Source organism: Dermacentor andersoni, chromosome 4, assembly GCF_023375885.2.
Source record: "Dermacentor andersoni chromosome 4, qqDerAnde1_hic_scaffold, whole genome shotgun sequence".
Taxonomy (NCBI): domain Eukaryota; kingdom Metazoa; phylum Arthropoda; class Arachnida; order Ixodida; family Ixodidae; genus Dermacentor; species Dermacentor andersoni.
This window is the reverse complement of record NC_092817.1, coordinates 118,678,320-118,704,195: the sequence shown is the minus strand read 5'-3', so window position 1 is coordinate 118,704,195 and position 25,876 is coordinate 118,678,320. Positions and strand designations below refer to the sequence as shown.

Below are 25,876 nucleotides of genomic sequence, written 5' to 3'. Positions count from 1 at the left end.
TTGTTAGCCGGTGAGGGACCATCACTAGGAAATATAAATAAGTACACGTGGCAATGCACACAGAAATCAGTTGGTCCCGGCAGCTCCGAGTTGCCAGTGCCAGAGTGATAGGCGGGTAGCCATCTTTATTCCTTTCTAAGCGGTGCAGTCTCTGCCTATTCAAAAATAGAAAAATCAGTTTTGTTCTGCATATTAGTGTGTATTCCGTGCACGCACGTCATTTTGACGTGATATTTCGCTGTTTTGGGTCCTGAGATATTCAGGCGAAGTGGGCGCAGCTTGAGTAAATTCTGTCCACTATTGTTCGGCCTAATCATGCATAATAAGTGCGTACACGTGATATCAGATGGAGATGTCTCGCAGTTTTTGTAACGTTGTGTGACCGACAGGCATTAGCGGGGGTGGTCCGGAAATATTTCTCCCGATCGTGAAGGGCTAGTGGCAGCAATAGAATGGAACAGATCGGAATAGTTTTGCTTTTTAGTGCCCCATCTGTTCGAATAGACACAAGAACAATTAAAAAGCTGAACGATCACTTACTTTCAAGTCCGCCGTAATTTTATTGTCAATAAATGTAAGGCAACGAATGGACGGCAGCTGATTCGGCGAGTTTAGCATAGGCCAGGTCGTCTGACATGCGCATTAACAAGTGTATATTTAAATTTTCTTCATGTTGTTCTCGGTTCGGGCCACACGAGAGTGCCAGCCTTGACCAGGTAGCATGAAGGCTATCAGTGTTGGTGACAGACGGCACCTTTGGCCGGGATGCCTAATCTACTTGAACGCGACACACTTTATTAGCATACCAGCGAGTAAGAATGACGCAGGACCAGATATCGAGCGACATGGACAAGCGCTGACCAGCAGCTTATTGCCGCGATAAAATGTCACACACAATCCTAATCCATCATGCTACTAGACGCAGTACTTAAAAAAGAAGAAAACGTACTTGGGGTGATCGCAGAAAGGCGCAAGTGTCCTTAGCAAGTTTGCCTGGCCGCACCAAGTGCACCTTGCTCAAACGGCCGCAGGATCACAGCGATTACTGTACGGATAGCGGGCACAATTCTCAAGAAATATCTATGAGACCCCATCACCACCTCGGTTTCCTTTTGCCCGTTCACGGGAGCTTCGCCGAAAGTGCGACGAGGCATTCCGAGCGTAGGCCACCAACATTGAGCGGGCTTGGCTATAAGGCCGTTGCTGGATGTTCGTCCGGGCGCCGTTCTTCTCGTGTCCACTATAGCGCCTTAATCGACGCGCTGCTTAACCCGAAAATGTGCACTGCTTTCGAGGGCACCTTCGGGAATTACGGCCTTCTGTGCACAAGAAATAGGTAACACATCTTTAGCAATTCCCTGTACATGCGGAAAGGCATTCTTTATTAGAGAAACAATTCAGCCACAGCGGAGCTGAATAGATATTTATTGCGCAAATTTCACCTGACCAGTTCACATAGATTTCTTGCTTCTTCACGAAGAGCCAAGTGCAAATGATAAGAAATTATGGAGGTAGTGTCCGACTTTAGGGCTGACAATTTGCTGCTTACAGTGAATTTAAGATAGCTGTATTAAATATTTTATACGATAAAGCTATAAAAGCCGATTGCACGTTTTTAATGAGTTAATGTCTTATTTCGCAGTGTGAGATTAACGATATTTTAGAAATCAAGTGCTCAGCAAATGTGCGTTTTCTTTTCCAATTTGAGAAATAAATGAAATAATTTAGTTTTCAAGAGGGAAATGGGTTTACTTTCGTTCAACTGGAAGTCTAATGAGAGCCGGCACAGTCGGAAACACAAAGTGCTGGCATGTAGCCAAACGGCGTAGCTAGAACGCTACTCTTTCAGTGAACCGATGCGGATGTCCGTCTGCGTAGCCGGGCATATCATCGTGCCCACGCACATCGGTTTCTGTAGCTGTGATGTGAGCTCGCTTCTACTTCTTTCAAGAAATATGTCAGTGTGACAACATTAGCGATATCACACGGACGCTTTCGGTCGGTATCGAGCTAGATAAGGATTCAGTTTTCTTTTGTTGTTGTCTCAGTCACCTCCATAGCGCAAATTCAAGAAGGAGGCTAATTCTGATCAATGACACTATGATCACGAGCCAACTTTTTGAGTGATCGAAAGTGCCCGTGTGACACTAGTTATATTTTTTTTTTAGTTGCTTCCACTTAGGGTGCCAACTGCGAAATATGTAAACCTTTGGGGAGCAAACCAAAAATGAAAATGGAAAGTAATCTCAGTACAAAAAGTTGTTTGAGTACACGTGCTAGCGCCACCCTTCAACACACGTGGGGATGTAAAATATATCAAGATAATATGGCAGCCTGGCAGGAAAATCTACGGGCGGTGGTGGTCGACCGCGCTGCTCAGCTCAGAATTCCAGGCCAACTTTGGGCCGTACAGCAAGCCATGGAGGCCGTACGGGAGCAACAACTCCCAGTGGCCATCTAGGCTGCCCCAGGCCCGAGCCTCCCAATAGCCTGATTCTAAAGTTATCTCACTCACTCACCTATGAAACAGACGCAACAACTTCATCAGTAAGTTTTATATGTGCATAAAAAATCTTTATTATCATCTTCAACAGTCTCATGGAACACCTTTATGATACCACATTTGAAACGAAGCAAGGAAGCAGTTGACACGAACAACACTTCCCGGATGATTCGCACTGGTGAAACAGTATATTTCAACATCACCGCGGAATTTAACGACCCTATGCGCTATGTACACCACTGATGTCGTCCCTGCTGTACGAAGTCGCAGTATAAACGTCTCTCGCTATTCACTTATTAGCAGCTTATGTACGCACAAACACGCATAATTGTCCTTATGTACATATATAATTAGAACACACCGCACAACAGTCACGCCACGCATTACAAACTCGTGCAGCAAACCACTCGCTTGCTGCATGCACATATTGAACCATGTCAGCCTTAATAAAGTTAAAATCTAGTCACGGAAAAAAAAAAAAAGAAAGAGCAGCACTGCTACAAGCTCAGCTGCGATGGCTGGAGCCAGGCGCTAGATTCCCGCGCCGATAGATGTTTTTTTCATTCCCGTTTGCCGCATTCGTCTCGGAACTGTGAGGCACTTCCAAGCAGCAAGTGGGGATTTCTTGAAGAAAACTGTGCTATTTGAGTGGTAGCTTACACGCGAGTGGTGCAGCCTGTTATTACATACCAACGCGGTGGAATTCACTTTGACATAATAGGACAGTGTACTTTAAGCGCCCGTGTAAGACTTTTCAGCAACGGCCCTTACTCAACGCCTGCACAGTGTCCTGCGCAATGTCATGCGCAGTGAACGCCATGACAGGAGACCCAACGCCTATAGGAAGCAGGACTCCCATGCGCCATGGGCAGCTGCGGGGCAGATGCAGCTCCAAAAGCCGCCTTTGGCATTTTACTAGACTAAATGGTAATTCTTGTACAAATGAAAATTGAAGCGCGAGCAAGCCGTTGCAGCTCGGAGAACGCTGTACAGAAGTAAGAGCTTAGTTTATAGCTACGTGCGATAATACAACCTCGATAAAATAAAGCACTGCGCCACATCTCTGCAATAAAACGATAAACCACGTTTCTGGCTTACTTCACGCCAGATATCACTGCAGTGAAGGTAGAAACTTGTGGTTCCTTGTAGTATTACTCGCATTTTCGCTCACCTCTCCAGCAGACTAACATATCCCTGTTTTTCGTGTTAACATGTCAACGATGAATCAATGTTTTCTCACCATTACATCAACGAAGAATACGTATGCTTAGCAGTAATGTTAAGCATGTGAATGTCGGTGAAAGTTCGAGCTAATGCTGAAGTAATGTTTTTCTGCAGAAGGCGAGCAATCAGCACGTATATTCAAAATATAAGTTCACAGCGTTTTATTCCTGGTAATGTGGTATAAATCTGGAATTATGTGTAACTAAAACAAAGAAAGAAGCTTTCCAACTTATTATTAGGATGCAGCAGGAAATTCTCATATAAGATAGCCCTAAAGGGAATAAACTTACTAGGCGCGGAAGCAAAACTTGCCGTTTCATGTGTCATACATGGCCTGTGTTTTACAGCATCAGTGTTAAGACGCAAATACCGCTTAAACGCTTACTGAGAAATAGATATGGCGTACCGTAGTTTAGGATCTTTTCGGCTATTAGTACTCGACGAGGCTCAGTGCGGCTTCAGCCGCAATTCTGCATCGTCACGCTCATTCTTGCTTTAAAATCATCATGTGGTTTAGTTCTCTGTATGATAAAAACAAGAAATTCACCTATAGTTATCAAGCTCTCTTCGTTGTTATATACAACGTTTGCGACTTCACTTGCGGAAACAAAATTCAAATGGACGTAATATCTCTAACTTCTAACACACAACGTCAGAGCACAAGCCAGGTCCCCTAGCGTTTACCATATATTTAACTGGCCTGCTTAACCGGTAAAAAACAGTCGTAGTTTATGCTAACAAGGTGCGCAGCTTTAACGAGTGTCACAACACCTAATATGAGCTGGCAGAATATGCATAACGGGTCTTTATAACGGTTCACATTTTCAAGAGCGCATCGCCAAATTTCTGTTTCACATTGCTATTTTTATATAACGTCGTTAAATATCAGCAGACTGACTGGCATGATTGATATAAGATAGTCGTCTAGTATGTGGAATCGTTTGCGAGAAAGCGTTCAAAATGTGTTTCGTGAGTTCCGGACATTACTAAAATAAAAACTACCATGTGACTTGTCAACCAGAAATCTTTAAATCGCCCAGCTCAATGCTTACCATTCAGTTGAATTCATAAGTAACAAATATTGCTAACCGGTGAAATTATATAATAGTGAGAGAAACTCTTGCTATATCTTTAAAAGCACACCATGCAAGATATAGCGCAAGTTATTTGTGCTGCGGTTTCCAGCATTTTGTATCTCATTGTGATTTAGTTGTTATTGAGTCAGTAGGCTTTACTACTTGCTAATATAATACCCGGCTAAATTCAACCTTACCGTTAGTAGTAATAAAGCGAGCAAATTTATCAACGTTTCCAAAATACACGTACGTGCATATTTCCAGCGTCCTTCGCGATGTACACAGACATTGCTGCACGGCTTTTTACTCAATCGCCCTCTCAGAAGTAACCAAGAGTCGCGCTAATTCCATTCATTACGCCAACACTCTGTTACGTAATGGCAGTCTTAATACAGGATCTAATACAGGATAATGCAATGCTGCACACTGCACGTCATTGAAAATTAAAAAAAAAACACTCAAGAGTTAACTCAATGTTTTATCGACACTATAGCCAAAACTTCTCATGCATGTTGTTCACCAATATGGTGAAACTATCCGTGCTATGTGCGCGCATCTGCGTAAACACAAAACAAAAAGACACATAAAGTATGCGAGGTTTAAAATACAGCATCTAGCACTTTGTTCGACTTTGCACTTTGTAAGCCACGCACGAAGGGCGAAAGGGTACACGTTTCATACACGTGACCTTTGAGATCGTTCATCCACAGGAACACAGTCCTATTCGTTTGCTGCCGATGACGCTTGAGCTGTGTGTTCCGGCGATAAGGACTGCAGTCCTTGGGGAAGAGAGCAACACGCTCGCCGGCTAACGGGAAGTCATTCTCAAATGTCCGTCTCCACCGAGGGCAAGTGATGCTGATGGAGATGAGGCTGCTGGTGCACGTCGTGCGGCAGTGTTCTCCGCAGAGAGCCACCGCTCCTGACGCTGTGAGGCGAGTGCCGAGGACAGGCAACCCTGGGAGGCGACGGTGGCGTCGGGCAACCTTGGAGACCCAAGCTGTACAGGCCCTTGCCGTCTCCCCCACCTGACGAGAGAGACAGCATGCCCGACTCCAGCTCGTCGAGGCGTTTGCTCACCAGAGCGGCTACCTCTAGGTTGTCCAGCTTGTCTTTGCCGCTGATGCCTACAAGCGCAGGCTGCACATATAAATAAATGTTACTGACGGGGCGTTCAGTTACAATTTCATTGGAATAATTGCCTGAGTTTTTGCATGCCTTCACTGCCTCACTTTCGCAATGCAGCACTTCCATTTTTTCACATTCTTCGATTATCTTTTGCTCAAATTCTGCTTTCCTAGGCAAAGTAACCCGTCTGAACTCATACGCACGCCGACAAAAAACTGTGTTTAACTAAAGAGGTTTACTCTTTTGATTGATTTCTCTTTATACGCGCGAACAGCAGCAAACGAATCGACGTGTTATCCGCCAGTTAGATGAAAGCGTGAGGTAACATAAAAGCAGCATTGTAGCATGCTCTACATATGTCAAAGTCAAAAAGCATGGACTGCAATGGGAGGATGCACCGGCTATATTACTACGGGAGGGACCTTCGTTAGAATAAAGAAGGATACTAGCTTTATCGACCGTATAAAGTTGTAAACATTCGCTTATTAACTAAATTAACAATGATAGAATCTCTAAGCGCGACCAAACGAGAACGTAGAAAGAAACTGACACACAGGGAGCGCTGTCTTTGTGTACGTGTCTGCTTCTTTCTACGTCGTTATTCAGTCACGCTTACACATACCATCATGGATTCAAACCATTAGCCCACCAACATGTTGTAACTAAATTAACCAGCACGGTGTCACGCACGCACAGGTAAACATGAACACATATCGCTCCATGAGCGCGGAAACTCACTGTCAACTTTATGGAGTGAGGAATCGCGGTAGCAGTAAGCGAACTGACCTCCATGCACTTCTCGCTTCTACGCGAACGAAACGTCGAAATCACAGCGCATACAAGGCTACCGGCACTGCGCGCTCTCTGCAGACATCGCAGATTGCCTTGAAGAGGAGGCCTGCGCGGGCGCGCACTCTAACACCGGGCCCAGACAACATAAACACCATTCTAATTCAAGACATATAGAACACATAAGAGAATATTGCCACGACAAACTTAGTGACATTCAAGTTGCGCGCCCTTTGCATTGGGCACTGTGCACGCCGTACAGTGGTGTACAGTGGCAGCAATCTTCGTGGCACGGGCAGCCAGTTGGACCCGGCTCGCATGCGCCACGCGCACGAGGTGTCACGCGAGGAGAAGAGGAAGACGGTTCGAGCCCAGTCTGAGAACGCGACTGCCGCGGATTTCTTCACGACCGCAGTTACTTTTACTTGTGGGCACAAGTTCGCCTTTAATAAATATCCTTGTTTTACTAACATCGTTACATTTCTGGTGGAGGTGCGGGGTATGAGTCGAAGCCCCACGAACGAAAGTCAGCGTAGCCCCGACAACCCGCGAGTCCATCCCGTGGAACTGACACCTGTACACCAGCGGACCAGCCGCCGTCTTCGAGGTGACTCGCCCGAATTCGGCCCTCTTCTCTTCTTGCCAAGAGAAACTCCCACAACGGACCACGCCACAATGACTACCCAGGTAACACCGGCACAGCTAGTCGTAAGCCAACCTCGCAAGCCGCCAACATTCCATGGTGACTCGTTCGAAGACGTGGAAGATTGGTTGGAACTGTTCGAGAGAGTGGCGAGCTTTAATGAATGGAGTGAGAGACAGAAGCTCCGTAACGTATACTTCGCTTTGGAAGACTTCGCAAAAACGTGGTATGAAAACCACGAACCCTCTTTGACCTCTTGGGAGGAATTTCGACAACTGCTAGCGACGTACGCCAGCACGGATCGTAAAGAAAAGGCTGAAATCGCACTTCAAACCAGGAACCAGCTCACAAACGAGAACGTGGCGATGTACATCGAGGACATGTCCCGCCTGTTCAAGCGTGCTGATGCCACCATGAGTGAAGATAAGAAGCTGCGCCATCTCATGCGTGGAGTAAAGCAGGAACTCTTCGCAGTTCTCGTCCGCAACCCACCGCGCACGGTCGCCGAGTTCAGATGTGAAGCAACGACCATCGAAAAGACGCTGGAACAGCGGGCTCGGCAATACAACCGTGAGGCAAGCTGCGCACCTGTCCGTGTCCTCCCTGGAGGCCTGCCAAACGACCTGGAAGCCCTGCGGGAGCTTGTCCGGTCAGTGATCAGGGAAGAGCTCAACAAGTTGCAGATACCTCAGGCTCCAGCTGCACTATCTATCATCGATGTTGTCCGGGACGAACTCAGGAACGTCATACGGGATCCAGGGCGTGAGCCACAGCCGACGCGGCGCATCCCAACGTACGCCGACGTACTCAGGCAACCCGCGGTACACAGTAGTGGAGCAGTTGCGACGACCGTTCCCTACCCGCCTACAGTACGCAGTGAACCTCGTCTACTGGAACCACCGGCTGCCTATCAGCCTTTAGCACGCAGTGCACCTCGTTTTGTGGAACAAAGGCCCCGGAAAAGTGACGTCTGGCATGACCACGAGCGCAGGCCTCTGTGTTTCCACTGCGGAGAAGCGGGTCACCTGTATAGGTTCTGCCCGTACCGTCAAGTAGGGTTAAGGGGTTTTCCCTTAAGCGCACCATGCCCCCGAAACGGTGAACGGCCAGCGGAGATCGAAGAATACTTGTCGACGCGCCAAAGCCCCGTTACTCCTCGCCAACGTCAACCACGAGCACCGTCGCCCATGCGCTACCGATCGCCTAGCCCACGCGCGTCTCCATGATTGCCTAGGCGTCGTTCACCAAGCCCACACCAGGAAAACTGAAGCAAGCGACCTGTGGAGGTGAGGCCGCTGATAACCAGAGTTACGAAGATCCTCCAACGCGATTCCAGTGCGGTGACGAGACAATTCCAGTCTACAGGTGCAGGAACGAAACGATTACGTCAGATTTGCGGTTGATAATAGACGGATGCGAGCTGAAAGCCTTAGTCGACACCGGCGCTGATTATTCGGTAGTCAGCTTCAAGATGGCGAAGCACCTTAAAAAAGTTGTGACGAAGTGGACTGGTCCGCAGGTACGCACGGCAGGTGGTCATCTTATTACGCCCCTTGGCCGATGCACCGCAAGACTTACGATAAAAGGCTTCACCTACGTTTGTGACTTTATTGTACTGCCAGAATGTTCACGGGAACTTATATTGGGAATGGATTTTCTACAAGCTAACGGCGCCATAATTAACCTACGTAGGTCCAGTGTATCTTTCTCGACAAAACAAGCTATACCTGTGGAAGAATCGGAGGAGCGACGTCTCGCTGCACTGCGCGTCGTTGACGATGACGTAACTGTGCCGCCACGCTGCAGTATAATGGTTCTTGTGGAGAACGAAAGATTTTCCGACCGCGAAGGCATAGCGGATGGAAACATAGAGCTCCTTTTCAACAAAGGTATTTGCGTGGCTCGGGGCCTTGTTCAGTTAAGCGATGGCCGTGCAAATGTCGCACTTACTAATTTCGGTAATGAATTCCAGCACATCGCACAAGGAACCGCTATTGCCTATTTCCACGAGTTCTGTGAAGCGACCGAATTATGCAGCCTAACTGCGTCAACTGCCCTGCCAGGAACCTGCAGTGTCGACAGATCAATTACCGTCAACCCGAGACTCCCGGAAGCCCAAAAGAAACAGATATATGCCCTGATAAAAGATTTTTCTGACTGCTTCTCTACGTCTTCGAAGGTACCGCGCACGTCTGTTGCGAAGCACAGAATCATAACAGAGGACGCCGCAAGACCGGTATGCCAACACCCGTATCGAGTTTCACCAAAAGAAAGGGAGATCATCAAGAAGCAAGTAGAGGAGATGCTTTCAGATGACGTTATTCAGCCTTCCAGCAGTCCATGGGCGTCTCCGGTAGTGCTCGTTAAGAAAAAAGATAACACACTTCGATTCTGCGTCGACTACCGTAAATTGAACAGCGTAACCAAGCGGGATGTGTACCCCCTTCCGCGTATCGACGATACGTTAGATCGGCTCCGATGTGCAAAGTTTTTCTCCTCCCTGGATCTCAAGAGTGGATATTGGCAAATAGAGGTGGATGAACGGGACCGTGAAAAGACAGCATTCGTAACCCCTGATGGCCTCTACGAATTTAAAGCACTTCCATTCGGCCTCTGTTCCGCGCCCGCAACGTTCCAGCGAATGATGGACTCTGTGCTTGCAGGATTGAAGTGGCAGTCATGCTTAGTGTATTTGGATGATGTGGTCGTATTTTCCACCACATTTGACCAACATCTAGAGCGCCTGCGACTAGTATTAGAAGCTATTCGCGCAGCAGACTTTACAATTAGGCCGGAAAAATGTCAATTCGGCTTCGATGAACTTCGGTTTCTCGGACACGTCATCAGTGCTGAAGGCGTTCGGCCAGATCCCGAAAAGACAGCAGCTGTTGCGAAGTTCCCGACACCCACAGACAAAAAGTCAGTGCGACGTTTCTTGGGTTTATGCGCATACTACAGAAGATTTGTGGAAATCTTTTCAAACATTGCTGAGCCCCTTACGATACTGACAAAAGAAGATCAACCTTTCATGTGGAAAAGCGAACAACAAGACGCCTTTGACGAGTTAAGGAAACGCCTGCAAGCTTCTCCAATCCTTGCCCATTTTGATGAGACAGCCGACACTGAAGTTCATACCGATGCGAGTAACGTCGGCCTCGGTGCCATACTGGTGCAGTGGAATAACGGCCAAGAGAAAGTAATTGCTTATGCCAGCCGCAAGCTCTCGAAAGCAGAGGCAAACTACTCCGCAACCGAGAAAGAGTGCCTTGCAGTCATTTGGGCAATATGTAAATTTCGGCCGTACCTCTATGGTAGACCATTCAGAGCAGTCAGCGATCACCATTCGCTTTGCTGGCTGGCGAATCTCAAGGATCCATCCGGACGACTAGCAAGATGGAGCCTTTGGCTTCAAGAGTATGACATTACTGTCGTATACCGATCCGGGAGGAAACACAGCGATGCCGACTGCTTGTCACGCGCACCCGTCGAGACAACTGTGTCAGAAGAAGAGGATTTCCCGTTCCTGGGTATTGTTGACGCGTCACAAATTGCTCAGCAACAACGAGATGACCCGGAATTGCTTCCACTTATACAGCGCCTGGAGGGACTCGACGTTCAACTCCCGCGTATTTTCTCTAGGGGGCTATCCTCGTTCTGTCTGCGAGGAAGTGTCCTCTACAAGAGAAACTTCGAGAACAGCGAGACAAAGTTTTTACTTGTCGTACCCACATCTATGCGAGAAGAAATTTTGCATGCATGTCACGATGAGCCGACGTCTGGACACATGGGCGTGAGCCGTACAGTCGCCAGGATTCGTCTGAAATACTACTGGCCCAAGTTATTAGCATCAGTGCAGCACTACGTCAAGACTTGTCGCGAGTGTCAAAGGCGCAAGACTCCATCCGTAAAACCGGCCGGCCTCCTCCAGCCAATAGAGCCACCAAAAACCCCATTCCAACAAGTCGGTATGGACCTCCTTGGACCCTTCCCAACGTCATCTTTAGGCAAAAAGTGGATAGTTGTGGCCACGGACTATCTGACCCGTTACGCAGAAACTGATTCCCTGTACAATGCAACGGCTGTCGAAGTTGCAAAATTCTTTGTCCATAATATCGTGCTCAGGCATGGCGCTCCCACAGTTATTACCGATCGTGGAACGGCCTTTACTGCGGACTTAATGAAATGCTTGTTGCAAATGACACATACTGATCATCGGAAAACTACAGCGTACCACCCTCAGACAAACGGTTTAACTGAACGCCTCAACAGAACACTGACCGACATGCTTTCGATGTATGTCGACGTTGAACATAGGATGTGGGACGAAATTTTGCCATACATCACCTTCGCATATAATACGGCCGTTCAGGAAACAACACGAGTCACCCCGTTTGAACTTGTATTCGGCCGAGCAGTGACCACAACTTTGGATGCTATGTTGCCGTTAGATGACGAAAACCATCACTCATCTGACCTAGATGATTTCTTGCAACGAGCCGAGGAGGCACGACAGATGGCAAGGTACCGAATACGCCGCCAACAACGCATCGACTCCAGCCGATACAACCAGTGCCGTAGTGAAGCTCATTACCAGCCCGGTGACAAGGTGTGGGTATGGACCCCAGTGCGACGCCGTGGACTGTCTGAAAAGCTTCTGTGCCGATACTTCGGCCCTTACGAAATACTTCGTCGCATAAGCGACGTCACTTACGAAGTGAAATCCGCTGGACACGAGAGCCCAAGACGGCGCAACTCCACGGAAGTTGTCCATGTTGTCCGCATGAAACCCTACCAGGAGAGGTCATGAACAAAAAAAAAAAAAGTGAGATCCCACAGGAACCCCTACTTCATCTCACGCATCGGGCCGATGCGGTAAGGAGGGGGATAATGCCACGACAAACTTAGTGACATTCAAGTTGCGCGCCCTTTGCATTGGGCACTGTGCACGCCGTACAGTGGTGTACAGTGGCAGCAATCTTCGTGGCACGGGCAGCCACTTGGACCCGGCTCGCATGCGCCACGCGCACGAGGTGTCACGCGAGGAGAATAGGAAGACGGTTCGAGCCCAGTCTGAGAACGCGACTGCCGCGGATTTCTTCACGACCGCAGTTACTTTTACTTGTGGGCACAAGTTCGCCTTTAATAAATATCCTTGTTTTACTAACATCGTTACAATATTTCGAAATTTCTGTAATGCGTGTCTTAAAAGTGGTTTTTTCCCTAAACGAAAAGAAATCCTCTAGCCACGTCGCAGGTCGCTTTCAAGACACACGAGCGCCGGCAACGCGTCCCTACGGCGCCCGCCAAGGGCGTCTACTACGGCGTACGCGATTCGCGAGGTCAACGCCGTAGTATACGCCGCGGTTGTCTCTACTCTGTATGGAGCGGCGCGCGTGGAGGACATCGAGGCAGCCTAGTAGCCGCCGGAGAAGAACGCCCCCTCCTCCCTCGCCTGACCCCCTTGCCTCGCGCGCGACAGGAGAAGGCACGCTTTTCCTAGTTTACCTCACAGATGGTAGACAAGTCACCACGACACTTATATAGGTACTACTATGCTTTAAAGTGATTAACATCGCAGGGACACTAGTGGGGACAGAGGAGAGAACTTGCACTGTTAAACTTTAAAGCACATTTTACCAACAAGCCCAGCCTTACACCATGTTATACCATAATGCCCTAAGTAGACCAGTTAAGACGTTTATTTTGTACTTGGTTATGGGTGTAAGAAGGCCAGTACGTTTGAATATTCTGCTGTAGCAAAAGTGCAGGCCACTCGAAATAAGCGAATTGTAAGGATACGATTAGTGCGAGTCAGTCATCAGAATGAATGAGAGTGGCAGGTATTAGTGCGATTTCTTTAGCTGCATTTGACTATGGTATGGCCATTGGGTGAAGCCGCTAGCTCACCTCGTGATTATCATAGCGTACCTTGGGGCTCCAGCCCCAGGGCTTCTTGTCGAGGTAGTCAGCGGGACCGGGTGAATGATTAGAATATCGGGCCATGTGCGGAGCTTGTCCCCTCTCGAGGGAACGGTTGCCCCTGCTCTTCTTGCACCAGAGCAACAGTGCCCCCAATAGGAGCAACAAAAGTGCTCCTCCAACGACACTGAGAGCAATATATGTGCTCTGGAACATGGGATCTGAAAGAATACAGCAGTGCCGCAGAAGATCATGTTGAATTGAGAGAAGGCGACCGTATTGCATATGTTTAAGGCAGTTTGTGATTAGTCTGATGGTCATATTTAGTGTTAGTTACAATAACACTGAAGACTAAAAGACATTACAAGGTTCTGTCCAATACACAAAGTGACGTTTGCAAAGTGCTTAAGAGCTCTACTAAGCCGCTGCACAAGCTCATACGTAGAATCAAATATTTTCTGATTTGTGTCGTCATCAAGATTAATGGTAAAAAATTTAAGCTCCCTAAAATAATTTTAGTAACAGATACACTGTTCGGAAAATTGCACTAAATTCGAAGAATACACAGAATACAGACGTGACAGGAGCATTTCTACATTAATAGACCACTTTTTTTTTTAATGAATGGAAGATAAATGGCAGTGCCGCGGGACATTTCAGTTATCCTGCTGGGCCACCTGACTGGCGGCCCATGATACAGCACTCCTGAATTAGTCCAAGTTCAAACGTAAAGGAAACGACTTGATCGATGGTAAATACACCTTACCATAAAATTTGAATCCTATGACGTGGCATCTTCCTCCTGCCATATCAGACGAACTGCAACTAAAGGAAGAAAAATAAAAGAAATCGATGATTGAAAACACCGGATGCTCATAGCACACTGCATTATAAGAGGACACCCTGAGATTAGCGAAATTACCACTGAAGTCACTAAGTGACTGCACCTCCTACCACGAGAATATGGTCTCCGTCACATGTTAATACCAATAGTTGACACTTACAAAACCAACCGGTAAATGCAATGACTTTCTTATTTTACGCTCAGTTTTTTATGTTTCATTCAAACGGCACCGCTTGGGTATGCTTACATGAGTAAAGCACGAAAACAAGGATTAGCTTTTGGGATATGAGCGCACTGCTTAATTATATATAGTGTAAGATTCAACGCAGGGCATTGGCTGTTTCGAAGAAGTAGGCGTGTATCATGTCTCATTGGGAAACCATACCCTGGCATCGTACGCAAATCTCGTGTTCTGCCGTCAAAGATTGCATTAGAGTAGGTAAAAAGATTCCATACTGCGCACTTGCTGGGGGGAAATGTGTTTGTCCTAGCGAGCAGGAGTGAATTGAAAACAGCCCAGAATACTTATTTCGCCTTCATAAGGAACTTTCCTGCACCCGAATAATAAGGTATGACTGGCTCTTCATGCAACAAGAAACATTAGGTGCAGCTGTAGTTCTCACACATATTAACTGCAGACAAAAATTTGGTCTAGAAGAAATTACTACTTTGTATAGGTGCCAACGGCTTGAGCTAGGAAGTTACAACTTAAGATGCAGCGCACATGCTATTCGGGTTTTGGAAGTCCGGAAAATAATTGCTTCAGAGCATAGATTAAATACACTTCCTGTAGACGGAAAGCTGGGTGAAAAAGTGGTAACTACAATGACGCCGCCATGTTGCTATCTCCTTATTGTAGCCCTAAAAATAAAGACGCCATGCGATAATAAGCATTTCACGTAGCACGTACGCTTAGACATTGTGTAAAGCTTGTTCCGTATATTATTGAACAGATTCTGTGGATGTTTCTAAAATTTCTGTGTACCATTTGTGGTGCATGAAAGGACGCGTTTTGAGGCGCCTGAGCTAGATGGCGCCAACATACCGAGGGAGCGCCATCATACCAATCGCATCTCGTCGGCTGTGCCTGCGGGCCTGCCCAGCGTGTCACCATGGCGGCGCCATAGCGGTTGCTGTTTTCCATGCATGTACAATACGAGTAGCTTTGCCTCTAAATTTAGTTCAGACACTAAGTTTCAGACACTTCAGACACTAAGTTTCAAATGGACAATGTACAATTTTATATGCTACGTTTCTGCGAGAAATGGTTTCGTTATAAACCAGCGTGCTACTACGTCTTACCTATGCTGCTGCAACCGCACCAAATTCCATATCAGGGAGAATATTCGGCAAGGAAAACCTAAAGCTAATATATGGGCCTCGCGTGGGTCCGCTAAAATACGTTGTGCGTTTTGCACGAACTATCGAGCATACCTATCCCCGAGTCACGAGATACAATAGCATTATCGCATTTTGTTGAGCTATGAGCCTTCACAGCAAATTTCTTCATTGTGACTTACCCAGCGCTTGATGCGTTTGGCAGCGCCGATGGCAGGACCGTAGGAATTGTTGGCAACTCACTTGGTGCTGTCATGTCTGGAACTGATATATTGAAGGATAAGTTTTTCGTATTGATCTTTTGCTGCACCGTTACACAACTTCGATTTGTGTTAAAATTAAAGGTTAAAATGAACTTTCAAGGAAAGTAACATTTCCGTGGAGAAGAGTACTTCACGGATTGCTTTCCTTCTAGGAGCATCAAGTTTCGACTGTCTGAAATAGTAGCGCAAGGACATCTGCCAATGCTATCGTAGATACGGTTGAAAGCGTGATTGTTTATGTAGTGCAAAATAAACTGGCCTAAATTCGGCTTTAGTCACTTACAAATATCGTGTAATCGCTCAATACATCAGAGAAGAGCTTATGTTTTTTGTATAGGTTCTTTTAAACCCGATCTCACGCTAGTTTCGAGTACCAAAATTATGCATCGGAATATCAGGTCTCCAGAAAGCGAGTAATATTGCGAAACGTGAGCTGTATACGGGCTAATAGTCAAAAAGGAGGGTTCGGTAGCGGAATCATTGAAATCCTAACACTGAAAAGATTTACCAGAATTAATGGTCCTGTTGTGATGTCTAGTGCTTACGACTTGAGCGTCTTTAGCTACAGGAATGATTTTGCTCAAGCTGCGATAAATGACATTATATTCTCCCCTCTGCAATAGTCAAGCTGCAGGTTTCTTAAGAAATTCGGGTCCCTTAAGGTAACACTTTCATCGGATGTTCCGCGAGCTTCACGCGGAAGGTTCTCTGGCTGAGTAGATTTGACCGGTTCTAGAGACAATGTAATCAAACCAGGGCCATATAGGATGCAGCTTATGAAAGATGGTAGCTCGGTTGGGCGATTCTCGTACCAGTGCAGCTGCGCGCACTTGAAGGCGCTTTAATGTGGCTTGTAACTTTGTCCAATCCCATAGACAATGCATTTGAGCAGGTCTACGAGGAAACTATAACTTGATTTTGATAATCACTATTGAATAGTTTTTGTCAATTTTTTCGCTTCTTCTTCCATCGGGGGCATCTACTGACTGCTCTTTGCACAATACGTTCTTCAAGATTACTCAGCCGCTCTTAGAAATTCAATACATTGTGGGGAGTCCGAAGCGGTTACTGCATACTCAGTTTTCTTTATTTTCTCTATGTCAACGCTAGACAACCGGCTGAATCGGTTTTGTGATGGTAGCTGTAGGAATTCAGGCGATACGAGCTTACAATTGTAGCAGACGCGAACATCCGCCACTATTGTAAGCGCTCGCAGAACGCTGCGTAACAAAGCGCAGCGCACTTACGCTCCGCAGGCAAGGCCACTGGACAATAGAAGCGTTTGCATTAGCACACGCAAGAGAATTTCATGCCGCTTGCGCACGCACACCGCTTCGTTCCCCGGGAAAAACTACACAGAGTTTGTGGTATACACAACCCACTCGAGTCCCCAATCTAGCTCTCTCTACCGGCTGTCACGAACGCTACAACTCTCTGGGAGAGAACGCTTGCATTTGTTTGAGTTTTCTGGGCAACAACACAGAGTCTAGCTGTTTGGACGCGACCATCGATGGCGGTCGCCGCAGTAGTTTGTGGGACACGGGTTCCACGACAAATGCGAATGTCTTCAATGGCGCATCTACCCAGTGGCAATTGCAAGTGGCAATTGAGCTCTTTTGCAAATTCCGCATCTCGTAATGTTTTTTTTTTTTTCTTTTGTGACCGACTGTAGATGCGCAAAAGTATTCTTAGGCCTTTTTAGGGGACCAACGTGAGTTGAACGCCGACCTAGGGCTTGATGCGGTAAGCCAGCCAAATACAAGAAAGCACATCGTACATGTTGAGCAATGCCTTGAATCTGGCTGGCTGGGGCAGGCACAGATGTGCCCGTGTGGCCTGTACAAGCACAGATGGGAACATCCACCATTCCTCACACTGCAGGAGTTTGTACCTGAAAGTGAAAAAGAAAATGTAAGAACTTCAGCGGCAAGAAAGATCAAGATGCCAAGGATGGATGAGAAAATCACATCTATAGATGACCGTGAGAATCAAGGCGATGGAACATTATATATATATATATATATCATCATTTATTATTCCCTTAAGTGTCCCTTCAGGAACATAAGGGGGGGGGGGGGGGGGCAGACAGCGATGGGAAAGTGCCATACATCAGCTATATATATATATATAAGAGACGTGCAATTCCCTTAGTTGGATTGTCGAGGAAGTGTATCTTAGCGCGCCAATATTGCTATTGTGCAAACGTACAGCGTGCAGAAAACTGTTGGTGTCTGAACGTCAACTTGAACATAATTGTGACAAGAAAATGCCAGCAGTACAGGAGTTGGGGTTGTGGCAAAGTTTGCGCTTTCAGCTGTCATGAGCAGTTGCTAAGCAATCTTTTTAAGCGTGAGAACAAAAAAAAAATCTGAGATCTTAGTTGTAGGCACAGTGAGCAGTGAATGAGTAGAATGCAATAATAGTGAAAAAAGATGACAGCTGCCTTGCGCTAGTGAGTTTTCAATCTTGTACGTGGGACGGCGGCATAAACAGCAATTGTAACACATTCGGAAATTAATTTTTTGACCAAAGCTCAGCGTAAAGAAAAGCCTATTGAAAATTTTACTAAAGTTTGGGTTTAAAGTCTCAAAGCGAAGCGCAGTCACTGGCGGATCCAGATGGGGTCCCCTAGGGCGAGAGGTTAGCCCATGCCCCTTTATCCAGCCTTTCCCCCGCCTGAACAAACTCGACAACGAGGCTAACGCCCCCTCACTACTCCGAATAAGGCTTCCGTAGATATGCCGTCATTGGACAGCACTTCCAAATTCCGCCAACAAATCAAGCGCTGAAAGGAAGGGCATAGATTACCACTCTGCCTGGAACGCGCCACCATCTTGATCTCCATCAGGTACTCAATGTTTTCCCGAATGATGACACGCTCCGCACCCGTTTCTTTGTGAGCTTTTTCAATGGCTTTAGTGTGCCAGTCCGTCCAGTATATGTGGGACTGGTACTGAAAAGGACAAAGAGTTGCCAAAGTAAAGAAGGCCGCATGAATAAGTGAGAAACCGCGGTGACACTACAAGTGACGCAGGAAAAAAACTGCTAATATAGACCACGAACAGACCATGGGAGCCTTACCACGGGAGAATATGGAAGCGATAGACCCCGAAAGGCTCGAACATATGCAATTTTCGGATGAGAAGAAAAATTCACACCGAGCAAAACTTTCGCTTTGTAAGGGGGGGCGGGGGGGCATTGTCAGGGTGACTTTAAAATAAATTTTTATGAGCGAAAAGATCTAAATATTTGCAGAATGGTGGCAATGTTTTAACGTGTGGCATCGGTATATATAACTAGTAAACTAATCGGCCTTGCTTGATCTCGCTTGTAATCGCATGTGTATTTGCGAACAATTAAGCGCAAGACAAACCGAATTCTCCTACGAAAAGATACAGGACTGAGCACACTGCGTCAAATAATGACTTTGATATGTTGGCTGATTAACATTGTTCCTGCGTTTGGACTTTTTGCTCATGGAGCCTGTATCTTACAGCAGCAGATGATCCAGTTGGATGAGTTTTTCAGAGGGTATTACTTCGTCGAAATGAACAGCGCAGCTTTTCTTAATCTTGTGTCATTGTGGGATAAACACAGGGGAATATCTATGAAAAAAATGCCTGATACATGGTCAGTGATAAAAATGAATCATTCGCGCTGTTAATCTGTCCATTTATTTGTACAACTTATGTTATAGTCACCTGAGTAAGTCCGAAGGGATGAGACACGCCTTCAATGAGCTTTTGTCTGCTCTTGCCGTTGAGGTCCGAAAACTCGATGCAGTCCAACTGAGCATCCACCCAGTACAACCTTTCCGTCTCGTAGTCAATGGCCAATCCATTGGGCCAGCCAAGGTCTGTGGCTATCATGACTCTTCTCGCGCTGCCGTCCAGAAATGAGCGTTCAATTTTGGGCAGCTTGCCCCAGTCTGACCAGAAGATGTATCTGAAGATAGGCAAGTGTTAAAAAAAGACTTATTAAGTCACACCACTTTTCAGCACAGACACTCGTTGGGCTTTGCTCTATGCAGTACACGTGGAGGAGAATTTGGCTACTGAAAAAAAAAAAAAGAAACGGTATAGCATATGCCGTACGCAAGAAACATATTTCGCGTGGTATTTGACAGATTCTCGATCAAGGGGTGCACAGCTGCAGCCGCATGTACGGAGGAAATAAAAGGAAAGCGCCAAGAGAACTCGTGTGGTAATGAAAAGTAGGCATTTTGTTACTATCCGGCCCATATTAATGCGCGCATAGCCTCATTCAAGATATGCAGTTCTATCGCAATGCGCCGGCGAGTTTTATTATCATCACTCTGCTGTGCTATGTAAACGCCGCTTGGGAAGCAGTAAAGCTTGCCAGGTATGTCGTACTGCGAGACAGTCTTCGGCTTTTAAGGTTATCAAATCTTCAGCTAACACATTACTTAGTGGTGTAGTGGCCTGCCGTATTTTGCACACGCAGTAGAGAGCCATCCAAATTTCGTGGAACTTGAGTAGTCGAAGTCACAAGTCGTATCTCTGACGAACATCGAGTTCTTGAAGCTAACAATATAATGAAGCATTGGTTATAAATTCTAGAGCATAGTGAATGAAGCGCTAACACGAACGACGCAATGCCAAAAAAAAAAAACTGTTTGGCGACAAATATAGATGTTTCTACTATACTGAAATAAATAGCATACTAACTGCATTTTTTTATTTCGTCTGAATGATTATTATGGACCAACACGCTTAGTTCAAGATCCTTTTAATAAACACATATGTTTAGGTCACGAAAATTGTGACCGTTTCTTTACTGGCTGGAACACGTACGCGCTCAAAATGATTCTGCGATATTCGAGTATCTGTGATTTTTGTACAAGGAATCCTTTGTTAAATTCGGTAAGCCAAAAATGTATGTTTCTACCTTGACAAAATTATTATGTGCGACTTTGAAAACTGTCCCGGTAATCTGGTAAAATTCCGGTTGCTATAACTGTGTCAAAACGTTAAGACCATTAAATGGCTCGTAGCTTTGAAAGTGACATTCGTCTGGATGGATTTAGCTAGAATAAAAATGTATGCATAAACATAATGCTGCTGCTCCGCTACTTGACAAAAAGAAAGAAGATAAACAAAGCAAGTAGAATAATTGTGCAGTGGTTCTGTTTGAGACCAAATAAGAGTTCCAGCTACGCCACCGTAATGGTTTTGCACACAACGCATCACCCCTCTTGATCTTTGACTTTCAACACGACTTTCTTTGGAGTGCGGACTGCATATAAAATAAAAAGGATGTTTGAAAATTAAACAAGGATAATGACGCGCAGATTGCTTCGAAGCAAGAAAGAGCTGTAGACGTGCACAATATGCGCAGTCTTGTGAGTCACCTATATCACACTGTAAATCGGAAATCATTCGTCTAAACAGTCATGTAAAGGTCCCTTCGCCTCACCCTTTTTCGGGAAAGAGAGCAAGCGCACGCGGCTCGTCCAGGTCAAGGTTTATCAGGAGTTTCCGGCTTGACCCATCAGCCCGAGCAACCTCAATAGTCTGCAAGAAAATTAAGAACGATGAGAGCAAAGCGGGTAAGATCCTTACTGGTTTGAATTTCGACATATAGTGACCCATGCAAACGAAGTTATCCAAACACCTGCCTTCGATAAACGTGTGAGAGCCTACATGATTGACAGCTCCCTCGGCTCGCCGCGGTGGCTTAGTGGCTATGACGTTGCACCGCTAAGCACGAGGTCGCGGAATCGAATCCCGGCCGCGGCGGCCGCATTCGACGGTGGGCGAAATGCAAAAACAACTGCGTCTAGTGCATTGGAGGCACGCTGAAGATTCACTGGCGCTCAAAATTAATCCGGAGACCCCGACTACGACGTGTTTCATAAACCGTGGTTTTCGTACGTTAGACCCCAGAACTGATTTCAATTCGATTCAACCTTTTCCTCGGCCCACTCTTTTGTTTGACCGCAACAATAACCCACATATTAGCCTGTAAATAATGTGGGTCCTGCTTATGGTTTTGTTCTTTACCTGCACGGTGCTTGGGGCGTCTCCGTGATACGGCTACACGTTTTGGGAGTGAACCAATGCATGTTTTCCGACAATTTTTAAGACTAGCTAGCGAAGGCTGAGGCGTGCTTCGCAATTATGCGTTACAGATTGCTTACCTTGCGTCGTGAGTCGGCCCAATAAATGTTCTTCGCAATCCAGTCTAGCGCTAAACCATCAGCGGCTTCTAGATCACGGTCTATTATGACTTCCACATTGCTACCGTTTAAGTCCACTCTCCTAAAAAGAGAAGCAAATGGTAAAATTGCACTGAATCAGTGTGAGCCAGTGAGAGCTGTTTCATATACAATATGCCGCATCTTACTAATTTACTAAAGCCTATTGCTGTATTTTACCAGACTGTGTTCCATATTCTTTGAAGCGTAATTTACAGCCAATGAGCGGCAATTTCTTTCATTACTATAAATATAAGATTTACAACCTGTGACTAATATTAAGGTACAAAGAAAACATAACTGAAACAGATAACTGCGAATGAAGGATTTGGTAGAGCTTGTGTCTAAACAAGTATTTTTGCGCGGATGAAAAAAGAAACATACAATGCCAGCAATCAGCTATTTACAGTGTAAGCACAGCTATTCCACTTCATCTTCCTAATTTTTCTGAGGCGACAATTAATGCTATTGGCAGGTTCTAATCAATGTGATTTAGCTTGTATTTGGGCAACATCATCAGACCTTAGTTCCAAAACGGTAGAGAACACCACATCAAAATTACTGCTGACCATGTTCTAAGGAAGGATTCTTACCTAATAACATCAAGTGTAACATCAGTGTAGTAGAGCTTCCATTCGTCGTAGTTAAAGTCAACTGCTACGGCGTTGTAGACATCATTCAGAGGTAGATGCATATCAGTGTTGTCGGCAGTGTCTAACGAAATTTTTCGAAGGCTGCCACGGTTGGCAAATAACAAAAACGCAGATGGTGCTGAAAATGAAAAGCAGGGAATTTGTGACCAAAGTTTGAATCTATGTTATTTCTACATCAGCTTTGTTAAACGAACAATTTTAAATTTTATTTTATCATCAATTCGTTCGTGCAAACCTCGCTTAAACCGGCCCTTACAAAAACTCATTTATAAGATTTTCTGAAAGAAATTCCCGAAAGTCCTGCCGAATGGCTGATAGTTGCACATTATTCATTGTTTCATTGCGCCTTCAACAGAATGCAACAAGCTCCGGACAATGATAATGTTTCCTCAGCGTGCTTACCTTCGTAACATGTCCTATCGTCAGATTTGAGAAGAATTCCAGTTGGACACGCACACGAAAATCCATGCGGCTTTCTGAGGCACAAGTGGCTACATCCTCCATTGGTCCTTCCGCATGAGTTGATGCCTGTAAGGCAACTTTCTTCCTCAGCTCGTGTCAAGGCAGTACTGCAACTATGCTGAGAAATATGTAGTTATTGTAGTCTTAGGTCACGAAAGAATGTGAGGAAGAAGGAGGGAGGTGGAAGCGTGCGATATTAATATGCATTTGTCGCGTAATATCGTTTTAGGTGGTCGCCTTGGGTGGCAAGCGCCCCACAAGGAAACAGTAAGTAAACCCAGTAGAGTGATACAAGATTCTCAAATACACCACCATGACTCGTGATGCATGAAACACAAATGATTAGAGCTTAGATTCGAGCTCTGTGACATCTTTATAGTTCAATAATGTTTTCAGTTATAGCAGAACTGTAAAAGATACAAATTGTCGCGGCTTGTATTTTCCGCAGGGGTTACTTGAAAACTAGCTGCTTTAAATTCCGCATCCTTCGTCGCAAGAAATTAAATTTTCATCCACGAAGAGCAAAGCGACATGACGTGAATTCTACGCCTCTATGCTACACTTTCTTGGATAACAATATTTCCTTTCGTAAAACTTCTCTCATATTGAAAATTTCCACAGAACATGTATGTCGTATTCCTTGTTATAGCGTAAGTAAACTTGAATTGTCATTGAAACTCTTTTCGTTCAGCCAGTGTGAAGTTACTACAATATCCTTGCTATCGTATGATACGGTGAAGCCAAATCAGCGCTTTTCAAATGTATATGAAATCAGAATTGATAACCGCGTTTTTTAGAAAGGCTCCATTTTATGACTGGGGTGTTCATTTAGTTACGGCGCGCCGAGCAAACGGCAACGACAGAGGGTGCTAGGCATATAGTGCGCTAATCCCCCGAATTTCTGGGGATGAACGAAATAATACGCTTGAAGAACGGCTCTGCCTATGTACGTCAAAGGTGTGAGCTTCTGTTTTCGCCATCGGTGGTTGTGGGTTCACTGCTTCTTTTTGTTCTTTTTGTTGTTGTTGTTGTTGCGGTACCACTTACGTCGAAACTCCAAGCAATTTTTCGCCGTTGTTGTCAAAGTGACATTGCCGCGGGGCTCCGCAAATATTGAGGTAATATGTATGCTATATGCTAATCCATGCCGTATGTGCAGGTTATATTGCTGCACTATTCAATCACTGGAGCTGCTCATACTTGCGTTCTGGACTTACGTTCTTGATTAAATTATTCCTCGGAATTCCGAGAATGGCAGCCCACAGACAAATGTCACAAAACAAAACATTCACAGCCCATGCCTTTTATCATAAATCTTCTCAGACTATTAAATATTAGAAGTACGAACCAATATAGGCGTTCAAACCTGAAAGTTATGCGCTGTTACTAGCCCGTTTCTTTACGGGCGGCGTAGTGGTGTTGCATGTGCGATACATACACCGCTACGTGCGCTACACGGTACATCAAAACATATAAGGGTGCAAGAAGTTTTGGCACACCGGTGTATGTCACGTCCGTGTTAGTCGTACCCACGTATGGTTACAACACCGTGCGAGAGGTTCAAGCGCGACGCTACACCTTGCTATCGATCGCAGTTAGTGTTTCGTCCTTCGGGCGTAACTACGAATTCTTTAAACGTATTTCATACAACCCATTACCGTAAAAGCTTTATAATGTTATTAGGAAACAGAAGAAAAAAAGCAAGCTCGTAAAAAGAAAAAGCAAATGAATGAGCAATGCGTGCGGTGTGTGCCGTGCCTGCATGGAAGCAAGTATTGCTCATCTTCGCATCGCTGATGTTTCCTGAATAAATTTTATAGCCTGGCCTAGACATTTTATCGTTTTCCGAGCAGGTCTTTTTCTAAAGCTTTTAAGAGCACGCATTTTCATTGAGCAAGGTTATTTCAACGCTGCTATACTATCTCAGACCGCTTCTGTGATGGTTACGGTATCTATACCAGAGGATGCACGGCTAAGGTAAATTTCATTCAAATATTCAGCAGTCGAAATCGCGAGATAACTAGGTGGTAAGGAATGCGGCGCATACCACTGTACTGGGTGTTTACGCCGTGTATGTCCATGAGACCAGCCAGGTTCGTCCGTATCGTCTGCCCATTTTGGCCATTCGTGTCAGATCGATGGATGGCCTTTGTCTCCCAGTCGGTCCAGTACAGGTGTCCGGAGAATGCTAACACGCCGTACGGGTGGGCGACGTCTCGTGCAAGCACCTTGCGATTCCTTCCGTCAAGGCCAGTTGACTCGATAACCTAAAAATAGATACTTCACTCTCTGAGAAGCTGCTCTAATATGTATATTTACAGAAAACAAGTTAAGATCAAGACAATTTTTGTTGCGATTGAAATTGTTGCTTGTGGAGAGCATTATTATAGTTGTTTCAGAAATAAAACACATAAACGTCGGCACGTGGCCAAAAAACCTCTAGCTTGATGAGATTGAGCACCAGAAAAACCTGTCTTCTGATATCTTCAAGTTTCCCATAATAACACCAACTAAAGCCTTTTGTGGTACCAGAAATGTACAGGGTGTCCCACGTAATTTTAGCTGAACATTAAAAATGTGGAAATACCAAGTAGCTGGACATAACAAAAGTAATGAAAAGCGTCAATGAATCCCGCAAATTCAAATAATACTGCCGCTCGATGGCCGTTCGAGGCACTGCGTGTATTCATGGGCCTCTTTCGCGCTCGGAAAAACACTTTTATCTCGCACGTACTGAGCAACAGAAACCATTATCGGGAGTTTTTCATGCCACTCTACAATGTTCTCATTGACACTTTTTAATCTAATTTTATTATA

The 25,876-nt window shown here is 45.6% G+C and overlaps 1 protein-coding gene across 7 annotated transcripts in view; it reads right to left on the bottom strand.

Annotated features, from left to right (window-relative positions):
* Positions 1-2,548: 2,548 nt before the first annotated feature.
* Positions 2,549-25,876, bottom strand: part of Lrp4 (LDL receptor related protein 4) — a 219,949-nt gene continuing 196,621 nt past the window's right edge. For 4 of the 7 annotated variants that reach the window (XM_055074332.2, XM_055074335.2, XM_055074334.2 and 1 more), the window contains exons 23-34: positions 25,107-25,326; positions 23,000-23,125; positions 22,538-22,715; positions 21,888-22,008; positions 21,164-21,261; positions 19,429-19,672; positions 18,536-18,680; positions 17,505-17,618; positions 15,647-15,728; positions 14,049-14,107; positions 13,271-13,503; positions 2,549-5,943 (exon numbers count right to left, since the gene is read on the bottom strand). In XM_055074332.2, the coding sequence (XP_054930307.1) occupies positions 5,629-5,943; positions 13,271-13,503; positions 14,049-14,107; positions 15,647-15,728; positions 17,505-17,618; positions 18,536-18,680; positions 19,429-19,672; positions 21,164-21,261; positions 21,888-22,008; positions 22,538-22,715; positions 23,000-23,125; positions 25,107-25,326 (1,935 nt within the window). In that variant the 3' untranslated portion in view covers positions 2,549-5,628. Of the gene's footprint in view, positions 5,944-13,270; positions 13,504-14,048; positions 14,108-15,646; positions 15,729-17,504; positions 17,619-18,535; positions 18,681-19,428; positions 19,673-21,163; positions 21,262-21,887; positions 22,009-22,537; positions 22,716-22,999; positions 23,126-25,106; positions 25,327-25,876 lie in introns of those variants that run through there. The other 3 variants (XM_055074333.2, XR_008613799.2, XM_055074337.2) reach the window with 3 other exon arrangements.